This window comes from Saccostrea echinata, unplaced genomic scaffold, assembly GCF_033153115.1.
Source record: "Saccostrea echinata isolate AGI-Se365-2 ecotype Australia unplaced genomic scaffold, CSIRO_AGI_Sech_v1 ptg000028l, whole genome shotgun sequence".
Classification (NCBI taxonomy): domain Eukaryota; kingdom Metazoa; phylum Mollusca; class Bivalvia; order Ostreida; family Ostreidae; genus Saccostrea; species Saccostrea echinata.
The window spans coordinates 15,344,391-15,365,532 of NW_026889777.1; the positions used below are offsets into that span (position 1 = coordinate 15,344,391).

General features: G+C 33.9%; 1 protein-coding gene across 1 annotated transcript in view; it reads left to right on the forward strand.

Annotated features, from left to right (window-relative positions):
* Window positions 1-21,142, forward strand: part of LOC133194168 (uncharacterized) — a 59,224-nt gene that overhangs the window by 2,000 nt on the left and 36,082 nt on the right. Inside the window, exons 2-13 of the mRNA XM_061330167.1 lie at window positions 1,017-1,101; window positions 1,644-1,773; window positions 3,515-3,693; window positions 5,959-6,107; window positions 6,241-6,359; window positions 6,700-6,808; window positions 7,556-7,654; window positions 9,011-9,129; window positions 9,932-10,046; window positions 13,595-13,686; window positions 16,251-16,319; window positions 19,055-19,105. Of these exons, the coding sequence (XP_061186151.1) occupies window positions 1,028-1,101; window positions 1,644-1,773; window positions 3,515-3,693; window positions 5,959-6,107; window positions 6,241-6,359; window positions 6,700-6,808; window positions 7,556-7,654; window positions 9,011-9,129; window positions 9,932-10,046; window positions 13,595-13,686; window positions 16,251-16,319; window positions 19,055-19,105 (1,305 nt within the window). The 5' untranslated portion in view covers window positions 1,017-1,027. The remainder of the gene's footprint in view (window positions 1-1,016; window positions 1,102-1,643; window positions 1,774-3,514; window positions 3,694-5,958; window positions 6,108-6,240; window positions 6,360-6,699; window positions 6,809-7,555; window positions 7,655-9,010; window positions 9,130-9,931; window positions 10,047-13,594; window positions 13,687-16,250; window positions 16,320-19,054; window positions 19,106-21,142) is intronic.

A 21,142-nucleotide genomic window follows, 5' to 3' on the forward strand; every position in this document is an offset into this window, starting at 1 on the left:
TGTTTGTTTATCATTTAGCACTTTAATTAAAAGCATTGTCTTCTCATTGAATATCGTCAATGTGCTCATGGAAGGTCTTTTTAAAAAAATCTTGATAGTTTATTCATGTACTTTTTTTCAATAAAAATTTAATTCAAGTCCCAAAATTGGAAATATGTATTTCATCTAGTAGTAAAATTTAGCTTGGGCCGAGGTGTCATATGTATGGGCCGACCTGTCTTAATACTTGGGCCGACCCGTCTGAGCCTAGATGTCATTGGGCCGAAATGTCAATCGGCCGAGGTGTCGTTGGGCCGAGGTGTCTAACTATGTGCATGATGTGAGTGAGTATTTCCCTTTCCATTGTCTCACTGCAGCAAAAGTGTTAGTTTTAGAGTACTTGGTTCAAAGATTGGAACTGTTTTATAAGTTCACAAATCTAGATCCTGTTATTCTATCAAGGCAGATCACTCTAACTGCATAAAAGTGTGCAGTGTTTAAAGCTTATCCTTAATTTCAGGGAAAGTTTCATGGAAAGTTCTTTATATTATATTATTATTTTTAAAAAGAATCAATAGACTGTTTCATGGTAACTGTGGTACTGCTTTTTTGCAGGGTAAAATGATATAGTTTGGTGAAATATGACGTAAAAGTAATTGTTGAATATACGTCAGTTGATTAGCTGTCAACAAAAACTTCGCCAAACGTTATTTTGCCCTGCAAAAGAGAAGTACCACAGTTACGGTGAAGTGGCTAATTGATGCAGAAAGAACTGCAAGAAAGATGAGATTAATTCAATAAAAAAAAAATGAGAGGAAAAAACTGTGAATTCCCAAGTATTATTTGTTATCATAAAGAATTTGTTAAAATTTTAACTGCCCTTTGAAAGACTGTTACTTAAGTTGAATACTTTTAAAGACCATTAGAATCAACAGAAAAAATTATGCTTATTTTGAGATTCATGTACCGTACATGCTTTAACTTTATTTTTCCTGATAAAGTTACATCTATTTATAATGATTATAAATGTTATGTAGACTTCGCAGTGATGAAGAGAACCTCTGTCAGAACCGAGTCCCAGTCAGGACGACAGGCCAAGAAAACAAACAGCTACGGTCCAAGGTTTGGTTTCTCCATCAAGAAAATCAGCAAAGATAATTGTTATAGTACAGACAATTTTTTTTTACATTAGCATCTAAGGCTTATAGTTATGTGAAAGAGGAATATGCTATGAAAAAAAAATTTTAAACATGGAAGGACAGAAAAACCACCATTGAAAGAAATGAAAGAATTTGTAGAATGTATGACATGACTTGTGTGGAAGATGAGATTCATTCACTGGTAGAATGCCTCATATATATATAAACCTGATAGACATTAAATATTTTGAGAATATTGCTAAAAAATCATTTTGAAAAATGATAGTTAATATATGAAGAAAAATTGCCGTGGATTATAACTAATAAGAATGATATGTTGCTTTTCACAAATTAAATGTAAAGTGTTCTGAGGAATCTGTGGAAAGTAACATCAGTTTCAAGCTCGGTTTCTTTTTGATTTCTTAATCTGTATTCAGTCAAAACCAAGTCTAATTCACAGGCCTATCTGACCTGTTCTGATAACCAGTGCATTCAAATAATAACAATTTTATTTTGTTTTTTCAGTAAAATTCCTCAGTATTTTCCTGGTGAAAAGAAAAAGACAAAAGTGGTCCCAGACTTCGGCAAACTTCACGAGAAATGGCAGAAACAATTAGAAGTCGGCAAAATTTGTAACAAGAAACCACAGACAGTGGTAAGGTTTTTATAAATACCGGAATACGCTAACAATTGAGGGAACATTATCATTGGATCCATAATTTTAATGAACACCTAATTGTTGAATGAAAGAAGTTAAAATCTATGTCTTAAATGGTATTGCTTATATTTAAACTGGACTTGAGAGTTGTGACTTATCATACATTGCAAGCTTAGTTTACAATTAAATAGAAATAAAAGGAGGTGAGAATTCTGTTTAAAATATAAGTTGAATTGACCTTCAGGTATCAGATGATCATTAGGCTCCGGGGCCATAAAACTTGGACGAGCTCACTTTTGATCTCAGTCTCACTTTTACTAAAGGGATGTACAGCTAAACTTCGAAATCTCGAACACGGATATCTCGAATACCCCGGATATGTCGAAGTAAGGCCGCGGTCCCGATGAAATTTGCTTTATAAATGATTAAAATAAACCCCTCTATGTCGAACACGGTAATGTCGAATACCCCGGTTATCTCGAAGTAAAATTGTGTACCCATTCATTAAAATCACATGCGTTATCTCGAAGTCAGGATAATTTTCCGCTCTGATGATCAAGTCCGTTATGTAAACTGAATGCTGTATTGATAACAACCACCTGTCTGTCACGCTCGGGTTACCTGTGTTCCTGTGATCAACGGATAATAGCGCGATAATTATACGAAGTGTATATATGGCTTACCATATTTTAATTATGCAAGCCAAAGGTTGTGTGTATTAGTCTAATGCATACGCGTGGATGACACGTTAATTTTTTTGTGGCTTGGGTACGTTTATCTTGATAATCGCTATTTAATGCTGTGAAATATGCGCGCATACATATTTTATGCATACGAAAGTGAAAATTATAAACATCGAAGTAAAACAAAATTCTGTAATTTAATGCAATTAGAATTTATATTTCCTATATGAGCGTGGAGAATTTACAATCGTCCGTACACACCATCATGTGAGCGTGTGTCGCAGTGAAAACTTGTGCTATAGTGCCCTGTGATTCAGTGTTGTTCTGTTGTTAGACAAAAGTGCGTGATTCTTCTTTTGCATTTGATCTTATTATAGTAAAATAATTTTCTTTTAACTGATTATACATGCATGAACATGTTGTTCCAATAAAAGAAAATGTATATTTCGTTTTCGTTATTCTGACAGCAACCGGTTTTTAATTTACAATGCAAAGACGATATCCGGTTATGTATACATGGGAAGCGATGCTAGCGGTTGATTTGCCGCGTTGGTAGTTCTAAGGATTATACTTCTGTGCATATTATATAAAGTTTTTATTTTGTAAATTATAAAGAGGATGTAAAAATCTTTTTATTGCTTAATACATGTACATGTATATATAAGAAATTGTATACAGAATTTGGAATTTGACATGTTTAAGTACACGTTCGCTGCACTAAGTTTATTTAAAGTTCATTTGAATTATAACCCTCGATATGTCGAACCCCCGGATATCTCAAAGTTCATCAACGGTCCCGTCAACTTCGAGATAGCGAAGTTTAACTGTATAATGGAAAAGTGAGACTGAGATCAAAAGTTAGCTGATCTAACTTTTATGGCCCCAGAGCCAGGTATTTCATTTTGAAATGTAGCGAGTAATGTTAAACTTCCAGATCTTTGGCATCCAGATTACAGCATAGTCAATGTATAGGCTATAGAATGTACATCAGATCTCTGAAGATATTTTAAGGAGCTCTCAGATCTTTGATGAAAATAAAATTATCTTTGTTGTAGCCAACAGAATTTAAGCTGAGCAAAAGCAACAAAGCTGATCCACCTAACAATGCAAAGAAACAGTTGTTCTCGGATGAAGAGTTTGAGGCAGATCACAAGTCCTTGGAAGCCATTCTCCGTGGGCTGCCCGGACGTGGAATTGCTTCACGAAGAGCAACCACAGCAACAGGAAGAGATGTGTAGGTGTTGATGCATGTGCTTGTGCAACATTTGATTAATTTACCGTGATTCTTTTGGGGCCCCCAATAATTTCTGCTAGCCTTCTAAAAAATCACTCTGTCTGTCCCCCAGAAAGTTTTCTTTTCCATAAGATGGTTTATTGGGTTTGATATTGATCAGTATTGATATTTTTCATGTCAAAATGGTCAATGACAATGCATATTGTGAAAAGGTTCTAAATGTCCATTTTACAAGCTACAAAACCTGTGTTTAGGAAAGAATCCAACTTTCTTTTTCTTCTGATGTAGTATTGCTACAACCATTATGTACAATTTTTATGCATTGAATATGGTCGAGGCATATATTATTTGTTATATCCATCTTCCATCCTTCTGTCATTCTGTATGTCCTTCTATCACACTCTGCTTTTAGCTCAGTTTCAAAGAAACTATTCAAGATATTTTTATCAAACTTAATTTTCTGATTCATATTGATGAGAGCTATTCAATTGCATCAACATTTTTTAACCATAATCTTTCCTTTGACCTTGACATCATTTTTCAAAAAATTGTGTTTAGGTCAGTTTCAAAGAAACTGTTCAAGATATTTTTATCAAATCTTATATGCTGTTACATATTGATGAGAGTTATTCATCTGCATCATTATTTTTTTACCTTTACTTGATCCTGACCTCATTTTTATGCCCCACCATGAATATGGCCGAGGCATATAGTGTTTGTCATGTTTGTCTTCTGTCCTTCGGTCCTTCCATCCTTCCGTCTGTCCTTCCGACGCGCTTTGCGTTTAGCTCAGTTCAAAGCTCAGTTTCACAGAAACAATCCAAGATATTTTTATTAAACTTCATATGCTGATAGATATTGATAAGAGCTATGCAAATGCATCAATATTTTTTTGACCTTGACCTTTCCTTTGACCTTGACCTCACTTTTCCTAAATTAGTTTTTAGCTCAGTTTTAAAGATACCATTCAAGATAGTATCATCAAACTTTATATGCTGATACATATTGATGAGAGCTATTGAACTGCATCAACATTTTTTGACCTTGACCTTTCCTTTGACCTTGACATCACTTTTCTTAAATTAGTTTTTAGCCCAGTTTTTTAAGAAACCATTCAAGATGGTGTAATCAAATTTCATATGTTGATGAATACTGATGTAAGCTATTCAACTGCATCAACATTTTTTTGACCTTGACCTTTCCTTTGACCTTGACTTCACTTTTCTTAAATTAGTTTTTAGCCCAGTTTTTTAAGAAACCATTCAAGATGGTGTAATCAAATTTCATATGTTGATGAATACTGATGTAAGCTATTCAACTGCATCAACATTTTTTGACCTTGACTTTCCTTTGACCTTAACTTATTTATTTTAAGTTAATGTTTAGCTCTATTTTCTATATGCTAATACGTATTAGTGAGAACTATACAACTGCATCAAAAATGTTTGACCTTGAACTTTCCTGTGACCTTGACCTCACTTTTCTTAAATTTGCATTTTGCTTAGTTTTAAAGAAATCATTTAAGATATGTTTATGTAAGCTTATGCACTTACACATAATTTGGTGAGAATTTATCATCTATATCCAACTTTTTAGATTTCAATTTTAAAGAAACTATTCAAGATATTCTCATCAAATTTCATATTCACTAATACCAATTTTCATGTTGCATTACTAATATACCCTCGTTGGGACATTCGTGTCCTATGGACATATTTCTAGTTTTAAAAAAATGTTTTTAGCTAAGTTTCAAAGAAACTATTTAAGAGAGTTTAGTTAAACCTTATCTACTGATACATAGTGATATGAGCTATTCAATTAGATCAACATTTTTGACCTTGACTTCTCCCTTCATCTTTACCTCATTTTTTCTTAAATTTTAGTTTCCAGATGTATTTATCAAACCTTATATGATGTTACATATTTGGGACTTCAATTTCATCAACATGTTTTGTCTTTGACCTTTCACTTCACTTTTCTCAAATTTGTGTTTAGCTCAGTTTCAAAGAAACTATTCAATATATTTTCATGTAACCTTGTGCACTGTTACATAATTTGGAGAGAACTTTTTTTTATCCTTGACCTTCCCAATGACCTTTGACTTTAAATACTAATTATTGTGAATAAAATTCAGTTTTAAAGAATTTTCTTATGCTAATACGGATTTTTTCATGTTACATTACTAATGAACTCTGGACAGGACATGCATGTCTTATGGATATATTTCTAGTTTTCTTATGCATTTAATGCTCTTAAACCTTGTAGGAAGAGAAGCCAAAGTTGTAACAGCATTGGAAGTAGGCGTGTACTTGGAGAGCTTCCATTGGACCCAGATCAAACGTCCAAAGCGAACAGACGTAGAAGTCGCAGTGCCAGAGCGGAGATCCCTCTCAAGGTCCTGAAAGAGAGTGCTGGTGAGTCCGTCAGGTTTCAGGAATTAAACTGAAACTACATTTTCAGTACCAATCAATTTCTTTGATTTTTTTTTTTTTAATGTAAATCAAAATTGAAGATGATTCAGGGACATTCAAAATCAAATGTTTTCAGAAGTTAAGTTTGAGCCAGATCCCCAAGCCTTACGTAGCATCATTAGCAGCGAGGGTATGACCCCGTCACGGGTAGCGGCTCCCAAGCGACAGACCACGACAGGGGCTGTCATCAGACAAGTAAATCAGTTCTTTGTTTGTTAATATCTTTGTACAATTCACAGTACAAATTAAAAATTAGGTTTTTAGTTTTAAAATAAAACTGAAAAAATGTTTACATCCAGAAATTTAATTTTAAATTTTCTGGTAATATAAATAACTTATGTTCTTCTCAAATTTTGTCTATTTTACAGTATTTCATTAAAGATTTAATTTTAATATGTTAAAATTTTATGTTAAATGTGTTAGAATCTACTTTTTTTAACTATAAAAGACAAACTTTGGAGTCTATTCTAATTTCCCTGAGTTTAACTTGAACCTTACTATATCATGTAAATTTTCTTTTTAATATGATTTTAAGGAGAGGCCTTCAATCTATGATGCAATGACAAGTTCTCGACATCTGAACTCTAAATTCGCTGCAGTACAGATGGCAAACAAGGCTTCAAAGGTCATCCATCCCAAGAACCGTAAGTAAAGAAAACAAGTAAACAATAGTAATGCTCTGTATGTAGGAGTCTGAAGCAGGGGAAAAAGATCTTGATTAAGAATTGTTATTTAAGGTATGTGTTTTTAGTTCTTTGTGAGTTGGTGTGTAAATCGCACAGTCATTTTTCATGCAGCATGCTAGCTCTTCATGAAATAATCCTACATGACAAGTCTGTGTGATTTACACACCAATAACTCACACAAAACTAAGAAACATTTCTTATAATTACAATTTAGATGTTTAAAAGCTGCAAAAATGCACTTAATGTTTAAACTTCTCACTGCTCTATATCGTTATGTTTTTATTAACGTCTCTGTATCCTCATTGTGATGTAATTTTTACACTAGTTTCTCCGTGTAATTTTTATTAGTGAGTATACACAAAAATTCCATTCAAATCAATTTCATGGTTTAAGTATAACACAGCAAATGTAAATATTGAAAGTTGTTACCTTCCAATCTATTTAATTTAATTGCCACAGTCATGTGACATCAGTTATGAAATTATGAAATGAAACTGCTGTAAAAATATAAATTGAGGTAAATCTAGTTTTTGATTTTTCGTAAAATCTTGTCAATTGGACATGATAAAGAGCATAGGTCTAGGTACAATTTTACAAATGATATTTGTTACTGAATATGAATTTAAAGATTCCCAGTTTGTTTTTCTGATCAATGAAAGTACTAGTATTGAGATACTAGTAGGTGCAAGTATTTGACTATTTTAGGTCCCCCAAGCAGTCCTGTACAGAGAGCTACACAAGCTTGCCGAGACCCTCCCCAAAACAACCTTAGAAAACAGGTGGAGCAGCAACCCCAGTCACTGGGTGAGTTACAGTCAGTACAGAATCACGAACATAACAAATCTATAGAGTACAGAATTACAAACATAAAAAATAGGGATCCTGGTTACGAATAAAAAATAGGTCTCAGCAATCTTTGAAAATTACATTCCCATTCTGACAGAAAAAAGTCTTCACAGCAAATTATTGTTCAGTTATCTATCTAAAAACAATGAGATAATAGACTCTGTAACAATTTGAGAAACATGTGTCCATGCAATTAAACAAAGACATTTTTGAACTGTGTTGGTAGATATTGGCACTCATTTGGTTTTAAAAATGGACTCCCAAGCTCATGCAATCGAAAATCTAACTCCTGCAAAATAAATCAAAAATTCTATATCCACTGTGGCAAGAAGGACAACTCATGTTTGAGCAAAAAAAAAAAAATAGTAAAATTTATATCAACTTTAAAGAAATATTCAATTTCAAATGAAGCAAAAGAATATTGATTAAAAATTTTCTGTGTATATGGTGTGGATGGATTGTATGTAGCTGCAATAATGTAGCCCTCTCCCGTTTTTTTTTTTTTTTTTTTTTTTTTTTTTTGGGAGAGGGCTACAACTCCTTAGGATCTCCGTAATGGTGCGAGTGCGGGAGTGATTCACTACCGCACAGATTTCGGCTCAAATTATCAGTAAGTGGGTATTTTATTAACATATCTTACCTGAACTCATAAAATGTAGTTATGCAAGACATGAGTTGATCCAAAAATATACAGAACAATCCATATATCGGTTATTTTTTGTGTATGTCAACATCACAACTTGAATTTATCCGCCATGTTTACTGACCTTGATCGATTTTATTTTGGGACAACCAATGAGAAATCGGGATCTAGGGGAGCGGATCGTTTAGGATTTCCCTTATTTTAAGCATAAATATCACTGTTTATGAAAAAAAAAATCACATGGAATGCTTTTATTTATCGATGTTTAGTGATGTCATACCACACAAAGATTTATCAACACTGACATTTACTTTATCAAGTGATTCTAAAATTCAAGCGCAAGTCTCTGTACATCACGCGAGAACTATCATGGCTGCTGAAGAGAACGACTGGTAAACACGCAGATTTATTTTACTTGGTTTTCGCTCATTAAGGGCTATGATGTTGATTGTGAATAAAAATTCCGTCTTATTGGAAGTAAGTTGAATGCAAAAACAATTTATTTTGCCTGCATTCGCCCATATCTAAAAAATATATTTGCACCATTACGGAGATGCAGTGGAATTGTAGCCCTCTCCAGAAAATATCAGATTAAAAAAAATCGGAGAGGGCTACATTATTGCAGCTAGATTGTATGGTGTGTTAAAAGTAATGTGATATAATGTTTTTAGCTGAGGAGTTTGAGGTGGATCCTCAGTCAATGAGAAATATCATCAACAGTGAAGGACTGACCCCCGTCAGAGTTACTGCCCCTGTCAGAAAAACCCTGGGAGGACCAGTCATAAGACAGGTAATATGTGTAACAAGCGTAAATATGATGGCAATTGTTAAAGCATTGTAGCAAAAGAGATCACAAGCCTGTGGGGAAAAGCTCAAAGTTTAGAAGTATGTGTGATGATGACCATAAGGGCGCAGCATTTTTAATAGCAATGTGCCATTATTTAATTTAATGCGACTATGGCACAGGGCATGTGCTTATCTCAATTACTGTCCTGAGGGCCAGAAAGCCCTAGTTCCCAGATGCTGTCTCACCTAGTCCAATATGCTTGTATCAGGGCTAATACACTACTAGGTATATTATATACAATGACATCTGTCGGAGGTACTGCTATTGAGGTAACTTGTCTTAGGCTTTGCCCTCCTGTCAAACCAGTTCTCATCAGCAACAGCTCTTATTTCTGATTCCTCTGTTTGAAATCAATTTCTGACAATTAATTTCCATGATTAAGGAAATATTTTACTTGATAAATGACTATCAAAAAATATTTACAAGTAAATGAAGGTCACAAACATGTGGATATTTCTTGCACACAAATGAAAGTTAGTTAACAGTACATAATGGTCTTTGTAGGAAGTGTAAGGGATCCAATAAAGAGATGTTTTCCCTTTTAGAAGGACCTATTATAAAGAATACTGTTGATTACATACTATTATCAGATTATGAACAGTGAAAATTTATGGTAAAAGTTCCTGCAACTGACAGGGAGGTCAAGCTGGTTGTCATAACACAGGAAAAAAGTGGTCTGTGTGATTTTATTGAGCACCCTAACACTACAGGTATATAAAAGTGATTTTAATGCTGTAAATTTCAGGAAAGACCATCAATCTATGACGCCATGACAAGCTCAAGGAACTCAGTGTTTGGGAATGTGAGATTATCTGAGTACAGAGCAGGTCCCAGGACTGGAAAACTATTGATAGGAGCAGGTTAGAATTTTTCAGTTTCTATCATATTGAGATAACTTGTGAAGGTTTAGTTATACCCCCGCTCTGAAGGAGAGGGGTATACTGTTTTACCCTTGTGTGTCTGTCTCTCTGTCCGTAACATTTTTCGTCACAGTTTTCTCAGCAACTACTCATCACAGAGGCTTGGAATTTTAGCACACACTTTGTTGAGGCATGCCATATGGTGGGATTAATTTTTGTATGAATTTGATGTCAACTTCCTGTTTTTTCATGCGTCTTTCCATACCATACATAACGAATTTTGGTCACAGTTTTCTCAGCAACTACTCCTCGCAGAGGCTTGAAAATTTAGCACACTCTTTGTTTTGGCATGCCATATGGTGGGATTTATTTTTATACAAATCCAATGTCAACTTCCTGTTTATCTGTGTGTCTGTCTGTACCATACATAACTAATTGTCGTTGCAGTTTTCTCAGCAACTACTAAATGCAGAGGCTTGAAATCTTAGCAAACTGTTTGTTTAGGCATGTCATATGGTGGAATTAATTTTTGTATGAATCCGATTTCAACTTCCTGTTTATCAGTGTGTCTGTCCGTACCAAACATAACTAATTTTTGTTGCTTTTTTCTCAGCAACTACTCATTGCAGAGGCTTGAAATTTTAGCACACTCTTTGTTTAGCCATGTCATATGGTACAGTCCCTGAAACGTTCTACTTTCCCACCTGAACGGTGAGCAAACGGTGAACAAACGCAGAGCGAACGGTGAGTGAACGATGTGTGAACGTTGAACGCAACTTGGTGAACGATGTGTGAACGCTGAACGGTGAGCGAACGCAGAACGCGAACGGAACGCAAAGGCAAAGTGAACGGTGAACGAACGATGAACGCAAGATGAACGATTTATTCGGAATCCCCCTGATCTTTTCCTTGATTGAAACTTTTCTTTTGTATTCTAATGTCACGTGCCAAAAAATAAATAAATAAACAAATTAATGGAGAAATAAATAAAATGAATGCTACAAAATTGTCCTAAGAAATTAAAGACGATACATGCACATTAAGTAAAGCTAATGTTTTGTTTTTTTTTTTACCTGTATGATGTTTAAATTCAACTTTTTAATCACACGAGTTTTATCGCTGCAATACATTGTAATTGTTACTGAATGCTGTAGTATAAAAAAGATAAAAATATTTTAGATTGAAAATCAATATGTTTAGTCTTATTTGATAAAAAACCCCAGTACAAATAAGAGAAAACTTCTGATTTATAGAATGAATTATAACGGTTGTAACACCCATTCATATGTATTTCCGTGCCAAGGCGATTCCGTGTAAAAAAAAAAAAAAAAAAAAAAAAAAAAAAAAAAGTGAACAAAGGTCTGTGGACGTACTGCATAAATACATCCCCTTTTTACATTTTTACTGGAATAATATTTTTTGTGACATCTCTATTTATTAAGCAAACTTCTACATGTACATGTACCTGTAGACATTTCCCCGTTATTATACTCGGACAAGATTATACAAAGAGGCATACATATTCATAATTTTGTTATAGATTAAACTTTCAGAACTTGATATTTAAGCAATATGCTGTCATAGTTTTTATCAAAAAGACAAATGAGAGAGAGAAAGAGAGAGAGAGATTCCGTTTTAGCCCCCCCCCCCCTTTCAGGCTTCACCAAATGTTTGTACTGATATTAAACAAAAAATCTTCATTTTTTCTAAATATATCAGGCAATGAAAAAAACTTTTTTATCAACATATCCATTTGTTTTGTCATACTCATTTCTTTTTTTCACTCGGTTTTTTTTTCCTGCTTCAAGTTCACACGAAGTCCACGTGTTTGTCCTGTCAATCAAAATCATTCGACTCTGTGCAGGTGTGAAAGTCTCGTCAAACCTAAGACGAAGTGCTAGTATCTCCAACAAGTTTTAATTTTTTAAAATTATTTCTAGATTTGATTCCAACAATTTTATATAAATAAATAATTAAAATACATTGGGCATTAACACTTCAATTTGAAACATACTCTCTGCCAATTTAAAATACCACCGCCGACACGTGTATATTTTGAACTTCTATTGTTTAATGACTTTTTTAGATGCATTTTTTTAGACTGAAATTTTTGTGGTACAAAACACATTAACTCCTTTTTAAATGTTTATAAAATATACTGGAAATACTGACTAAGTAACTGATTTACATGTAGGAGGAAAAAAAGGGGGGCTCTTAATCATATCGAATGGCAAACATATACATGTAAAGTTACAGTGAAGGAAGAATTTATTTTCTCTATAACTATAGACTTTATATAGTAGAGAAAATCTGTAGTGTATTACATTTAAAATAAATATTTTAATAACCACACTATCAATTTAATTCGCTCCAAAGATATTTAATTAACAAGATATCCGCATTACTATGTATAATTTTCAGAACTAGTTCTATCATGTATTTCTGTAGTAATTGAAAAAAAAAAGAGTTTTAATAGAAATAAATATTTTCGTAATTTTGCTGCAGTGTTAGAAATAAATATTTTTGTAATTTTGCTGCAGTTTGTAACTTAATTATCTTGGATAATTATCTCCCCATTAACGATTTGTCGTCTATAACATAACAACAAAATGTTGCAGTGCTTGATGTATCTAGATATCGCCCGTATTTCAATTAAAATTTTCAGCATCGTTCTACATACATGTAGGTACATATTTATAACAACATTTATTTCCCAGAGTAGATTAATAAATAACCTTACAGCAAAGTTTGAGTAATAAAAAAAAATAATGTTAGAATATTATGGATATTTTTTCCAATGAGATAACGATTCTTTAAACACGATATGTTAATTATTAAATTAAAAAATCCCGTAAATCCTTAGTTACAAAAAAGATAAGTCCTTTCACTTCGGAGTTCCGAATGACACTGAAGACTGAACGAAAAGTGAACACTGAACACAAGGTGAACGCAAAGTGAACGAACGGAGAGCGAACGCTGAACGCTATGTGAACGCGAGTGCACGGTGAACGCAGAACGCAAAACTGTGAACGGTGAATGAACGGTGAACGAACGCTGAACGAATGGTGAGCGAACGGAAAAATGGGAAAGTAGAACGTTTCAGGGACTGTAGGATTCATTTTTGTACAAATCCCGTGTAAACTTCCTGTTTATCTGTGTGTCTGTCTGTACCATACATAACAAATTTTTGTCGCACTTTTCTCAGCAACTACTCATTACAGATGTATGAAATTTTAGCACACTGTTTGTTTAGGCATGCCATATGGTGGGATTTATTTTTGTTTGAATCCATTGTCAATCTGATGTCAACTTCCTGTTTATCCCTGTGTCTGTCCGTAGCTGAACTTGTGTACATTCACATCAGAGTGTATAGTCACATCAAAGCGGGGGTATTACTAGTGAGCATTGGCTCACAGAATTCTTGTTTGTTTTTTTTTTAATTTGGGATTCTCTCTCTCTCTCTCTCTCTCTCTCTCTCTCTCTCTCTCTCTAAAAATAAACGTGAGAGATATTTGTCTAAAAAAAATCATGTATAATTGTTTCATTAGCTTCATCACCTGCACCGACTGTGTTTCCCCTAGGGAGGACCCCAGCTAAGGGCCCTGTGCCGGACCTCATTAAAAGTGCCACCAAAAGTGAGGTAAAGAATCCACAGACTTTGTGGGACACGATTCATTATTTAGAGAATTTAAATGTATTTTTAGCTCACTCAAGTCAAAGGCTCAAGTGAACTTTTCTGATCACAGTCTGTCTAGCCTGCCAGGGCTCTCCAGGGATTCAAGTTTGTTCGAATGAAGCACCATACCTTCTTCCAAGGAGAGATACTTAAGAAATAGTGAAAATTGGATGTGGTCATTTAAAAATCTTAAGAACCACTGGGCTAGAAAAAATCAAACTTATGTTAAAGCTTCATTACATACTGTAAATTCAAAATCTTTAAAAATCTTCGACACAACAAACCCAAAAGAATTTGTTTAAGTAATGACTCTAGGGTAGGGGTGAAACGGTACACCTCCTTCACGGTTCGATACGTATTGCATAATTTTGTCTCGGTTCGGTTATTTTCGATACGATACATTTTGATAGAAGGAAACAAATTCAACGTTGTTTTATGCTTTCTTTTTCTAAATCTAGTCACCTATTTTACGAATTTTATTTGCAAATTGACTAGAAGAAATTGATTAAAATTATTTGACTGTCAAAAATTATCTTACAAGCTATCAGTCATCAAAAATTTACGTTTTCTACACTTATTTATACTGAGTAACGTGTTATACCTTATGCCAAACCCGACTGAATAACGATCCCGACCGAAAAATGAACCGAACCGAAAATTAGAGATTTTGCACCGTGTATCAAACCGAGAAAAAATACCGCGGTGCATCGATACCGCGGTGAACCGTTTCACTCCTACTCTAGGGGTTAGGTTGAGGCCACAGAAGGGGTTAAATTTTTTTCAGAGGAACATAGGGAAAATCAAAAATCTTTTCCCTAAAAGCATCAGAGCCAAGGTGACTCAAGTGAGCATAGTGGCTTATGACCCTCTTGTGGGTTTTCATTCAATTAGATAAATATAATCTTCACATAAAATGTACATATACTATATTTGGCGGAATATAATACGCATTTGTGTAAGATATGCACCCCTTTTTTTGGCTTGAAAATTTGGGGAAAAACGCAATTCAGTTGTATTATACGCTGTCAAAAAATTGACCAAGCAGTAATGTTGTCTTTTTTTTACATTCAAATTTCTTGACACGTTTGATTGACACATCCTTGCACTTTCACAAATTTTAATTTTATTCTTAATACTTAAGAAAAATGGCAATTTTGTTGTGTATTAATGAAAAATATTAAAACTATAATCCAGAAAAAATCAGAGTAGAAATGTTCGAAAGCAAAACCCACTCACAGTATTGTCAGTCCGTGCTCAGTGGTGTGTGGTGTCAGACTTTAACAATTGAACACACCCGGTGAATCGTAAACATTAACAATAACAGAGCTCGTGCCCTGTTTACAAAAACAGTTTACGTTTCACGGGTGTAATCAATTTGTTAAACTCTGTACACAGCACTGAGCACGGGCTGACGGTATTAGTGAGGGGGTTTGCTTTCACACATTTCTACTCTGAATTTTCTGGATTATAGATGTAATGTTTTTCATTAATACACAAAAAATAGCTTCTTTTCTTAAATATTAAGGATAAAGATAAAATTTGTGAAAGTGCAAGGATGTGTTAATCAAACGCGTCCAGGAATTCGTAGTTCCAATAATTTCCAGATAAAATAAGTTTTTAATTATATTTTCGTGTGAAATGCTATTGCAATATATAAGTCGTGATATTATACAGAAAATTTGAGAAAATATTAATTTCAAATCTGTGTCTAAGCACCTTTAATGTGTCGTAATCAACACAAGTTCATAGATACTGTACAAAGGCTAAAAATCGACCCCCGAATTTTAACAAAGAAAACGATCAAAGCCATTAATAAGGGCAGTAAATAATCAGTGCTCTAACTGTAAAAACAATGCTTAGGAGTTGGTAGACAATTTATTTGCCTGGAGGGGTGTTCAGATCAAGTGACAAGTGCACGTGTTCACAACATTGGCTTCGATTGAGACATATAGTATGCAATGGTATACTGGGGTGTTTATGTTGAAATGAATTTTCACCGCGTTATTTAAAAACCCAAATAAATGTTGATTTATTGTATTTCATTATAAAGTTGCTCAATTATTTGTTTTTCCAACCGAGTGTCTGATTAGGTACATGTGTACTATGATTACGCAAGCAAGTGGCAAAGGAATGCATGAACGTCTATAAATAACATCGTCAATGGCGGCCTAAATGGAGATGATGAATATGCAGCTCAAATTAATTGTAACTTGTTTTTATTATCATTTAACAACAGATTATCATTATCAACAGATTATGAACATAACATTTTCAACAAGCCTACGTTCCAACAATTTTCCGAAGTTTTAAATACAGCGATAAACAACAAGAAATTGCCCATGTCTCTAGGTTATACTACGATATGTCCGTGTGATACTGTAGCCGTGTTTCATCTGAAAGAAAAAACTATCAAAATCCTGTTGTGGTGTAAAATAGGCACCCCTTTCTCACAAAAACATTTTCTAGGAAAAAAGTGCATATTATATTCAACCAAATACGGTATGATTTTAATCTTTAACATTTTGTAGGCAAGAAGGGTGCTAAGAAATGAATGTGGCATTCTGGGAGAGGGACCATCAAAGAAACCTGGAGAACAGGTGACTATATATACAAACAGAATGCAATGTATTTTTATGCCCCTTAATTGGAGGTTCAGGGGCATATAGTTTTTGGTTTGTTTTTGTCTATTTGTACAGGGAAACGTTAACCTTGCCCATGACTTTAGAAGGTTGGGGCTAGGGCTTTCATATTTCACATGTATTCCTTGTGACAAGACCTTTCCTTGAGTGCCTTTATTGTTATCTTTATGACCTTGACCTTCAAGATTGACCTATTTTTGAAAAACTTGACCTTTAACCTTGCCCATAAGTTCAGATCATGTTTATTTCTTGTGACAAGAACTTTCATTTCTGACCTTGACTTTGAATTTGCTTTTTAGGGTTTCAGACCCAGGAGGTAAAACAAGTAAAAAAATCTTATGAGAAAGCCATTGTAATTTTAAAAATAAAATTATTCCAATAAGCTCTTTTTGACATTACTATTTTTTCCGTCATAAAAAACTGACAGGAAATATAGTAACTGGTATCTGAGAGCATTCATATCAGTGATGTGGACAATGTATGAATACTGCGCATACATGTAACTGTTATAGAGTATTGTATGTAATACTGAAAATACTGTCCGCATATCTTCAGAAACCTTTGCTAGACAGACATTGAACTTGGTATTTTGGTTCTCTTTAAGGTAAGGATGACCCCCTATTGATATTGAGTCAAAAGGTCAAGAGTCAAACCAGACATTATACAATTATTGACTTTTGATGAGGTCTATTTGTGACTATATGGACCTGGTCAGGTAATGGTTGACCTACGTAAAAAGCATCAAAATTCCTGATTATTTTTGGAAGGGCCACTCAATATCTCAATATTGACCACTCAATATCTTGAGAACCCTTTGCTTGAAAAACATCAAATTTGGTACATTGGTTTTCCTTGAGTAAATGACCATTGTTGATTTTGAGGTCACAAGGTCAAGAGTCCAACTAGACATAGGAAGATACTGACTGTTCAATATCTTGAGGATTATTTCCTTGACAGATAGCAAACTTGGTGCACTGGTACTTCTATTGATTTTGAGGTCACAAGATCAAAGGTCAATCTACTCTTGATAAAGGAACATATCTTGAGAATCATTTGCTTGCAAACTTGGTACACTCACTACACTTGACACCCTCTAAGAAGTAAATTACCTTAATGATATTGAGATCTGATAGATATCAAACCTGGTACAGGTGACTCTCGATCTCTCGAAGTTCAAGGGACCGTAAGAAAAGTTCGAGAGATCGGGGGGTTCGAGAGATGGAAAATGAATAAAATCCAGAGTTTTCAGTTCCGATCATCATTGTTCTACTATTATACATACCGGAAGTGTATGTTGATAATGTCATTATCATCATTACACGTTTTCATTCGTATTTTACAGGTAATTTACTTGATTTCAACAACAATGATCATATTTTGAATAAATAAAATGATTAAGTTTCAATATTTATTTGTTTTCATCTCATGATAACATGAAACCCGGGCGCGGGCTTGATCGGTCCTTCACAAAATTGCTCATAATCGGTATACAATTCTTGAGATAGGATTTCTTGTGCAATGTTTGCCAAACTGGGATTGTGTAGACTCTAATAATATTAAAGTTCATAATCTATGGAAAATTACTGACACGTCCCTAAATTATTTTCTCAAAATTATCATCTCGTCCAGTCAAAATAAGTTGTGAAGTGATTTGTTTATAATTTACCAACTAACCAATTAATTATATCAACACTCGGACGACTCACAGGTGTAGTATCATCTATGTAAACACCCAATTAACAGGTCCATCCCAGCCCCAGGCGTTCACTGCTACCCAGATAAGTCCAAGCTGAATTAATTTTACACTTGATTTACATGTATACATGCGCAATCAAAACTCGAGAGATAGAGAGTAAAAAACAATGAAATATGTGTAATAACGGGACCCAGGTCTTGGTTCGAGAGATAGAGAACTTCGAGAGATTGGGAGTTCGAGAGATCAGGAGTAAATTTGCTTAGTTATATAGTGGAAAAAAACGGGACCGGAGGTTCACTTCGAGAGATCGAGAACTTCGAGAGATCGGAGTTCGAGCCGTCGAGAGTCATCTGTATTATGTTTGCCCCTGACTAGTAGATAACCCATTTTCTTCACTGTCATTACATACATTTAAGTTGATCTTTTTTAACACTGCCCCACAAGTGACATATATATAGGATCTCCCATGATTTGTAGTTGGATATGATTTTTATCCAACGAGTTGTGTGTTTTTTATCCCCGAGCCTTGGCGAGGGGATAAAAACACACAACGAGTTGGATAAAAGTCATATCCAACTACAAATCATGGGAGATTCTTTTTATCCCATGTTTAATACTTCACAACCAATGTTTTACACTGTTTTATATAGGACTCCACTTTATTTTACTTCATCGCGCTAACGCAAAAACCATTGTGACGTCACAACTGTGGATTATGAAAAAATTATCCAATGAGTCATATCCACGGGATAATGGGGTAAACATGGGATAAATACATAATATTTGAAATCTCATTTCATAAGCTGAGTGTTCTTCTTTTGAAAAAATTATTACTAAAATATTGCTTTCTAAGATATATTTTTCCATGATAAATCTTGAAGTTCACATGTTACACTTCTGCTGCTTCTCTTGCCAGCTCATCATATGTAATTTTTTTTTATTCATCCAGAATTATAAAATATGTTGCACATTCAAGGTTTTTTTTCACTCATTTCAGAAACATGTTAAATGGGCAGATGTGTTTGAGGAGTCCATCACAGAAGAGAAGGTCAGTTTGATAATGGCATGTACATGTAAAGTCGGTCTTGTAGTGATATGTTTACACTATAGTAATGTTTTAATAATGAAATGTCGGAGCCTTATAGGATTCACATTGTCCGTCTCTCAGTCCGTCTATCAACACATTTGTTCTTGTACAATAACTCAAATAGTTTTCATCAAAACATTTTCAAAGAACTGCTAACGATAGTATTGTTCTCCCGCCTACCTCCAAGTCAAATTTCAAAAGTTAGCATATTTGAATGATTTTTCATATTTATATAGATATTTATGTGAATTTTCATAAAACATGGCTTATTTGGGAAAACAAAGAGATATAACTCTTTAATTTTGGTAAATTTAGCATTTTTCACTATAAAAATTAACAGAAGACGGAAAATATTTTTAAAACACCCCCCTTCCCACATCTCTTATATGTAATGTTGCACATACGACTGCATGAAATTAAAAAGCTGCACAAAGTCATGTACACTTGAGTTAGACTTGGCCTTGTTAAATTAAATTGTTTAAGGAAAAAATATTGTGGGAATTCAATTTCATGGTTGAAGAAGTGAGAAGTAAACTTTAGTCTTAAATTCTAACATTTCATGGAGGATATGAATTTATGGTTCTCTTCACACCATGAAATCAATGAAAAACCTTCACAAAATTTTGTGATTTCACAGTATATGTCATGGTGTCAGTTTCATGATTTCCATTGAACTATAATCATGATAATGATAAAAATGTATGTCATCATGATGTCAGCTTTTACAATTACTAGTCATAATGTCAAGTCGTAATGTCAGTTTCCTAATACTTACTACCTGATGTCAGGTTTACAATGACATGTATATGATGTTATCTTAATGACTTGTTCATCGGATGCCAGCTTTACTTTGTCATATCCTTGATGTGTATCATAACCTGACGTTCGGGAAATAATTTGATGCATGTGTGTGGGTTTTTTTTCTGATTTTTTTTTTTTTCATTTTTAGGAGGTACAAAATACATTAAAGAAAACTATTAGGGATGAAAATTATTTTATTGATTTGAAAACTTTATGGTTATTTAAACAATTTTAATTATCACGAATCTACTGAGAAATAGAATTGTAGCAGTTATTGCCTGAAAATGACAAGAGAAAACTCCAATTGGTTCAAAAGTATTTTAAAGTAATCTATAGTTTATCAAGGGAATACTTTATAACAACTGAATTACTTAGATACACAGTACAGATATACACTTTTGTGACAATACTCTGGTTATTTGAAAAATATAAATAATTTTGAAAATGGTGTGTTCAAAAGAATTACACTTTTTCTTTGAAGAGTTACTTCCCCTTTGATGTGTTTCCAACATGTGGAACTTATAAGTACTGTAAGAGAGGAGTAATGCTGAGGAAAGTGATAGTTCAGCAGATTAAGTTGATGTAAAAACTGTTTGGTAAATTGATCTAAGATGAGAGATGGTCATCTTAAATTGTGTTTCTGATATTAGTTATAAGGTTGGTTACTGACACAGGCACTTGTTTCGTATTGTTGAATCACCCCCTTCTTTTTCTTTCCACAAGGTAACTAACTCAATTTCAGCCCCCCCCCCCCCCCACTTCAAGCTTGTATTTTGTTAAAATATATCAGTCATTAGCCTACTTTAAAATGACACCATTCACTTTAAAGAGGCTGGGGGGTTGTGGCCATTTTTAGACTATATTGATCTCCTTTAGAAGAAGAGCTCCATATGAAGATATAGAAAATGATCAAATTTTAAAACTAAAATTTTTGAAATTTTTCTTTGCCAAATGATAGTTGACAGCTTAAGATATCATATCTAAAAAATTAAGTTAAATCTGGTGGTTAATTTGTGGTTAATTTGTTGACCCCCCAGCCTCCTTAAGAGACTTTATTCTTGTCAACTAATTTGTTTCAGATGTCCCTGGTCAAGCCTCTTTATTGTAAACCACTTATTGTGTGTAGTCCAGCTAACTTTCAAAAGGAAAAACATTGGAAGTTCATACTTCACGCAAATATTACATATTCCCTGAAGG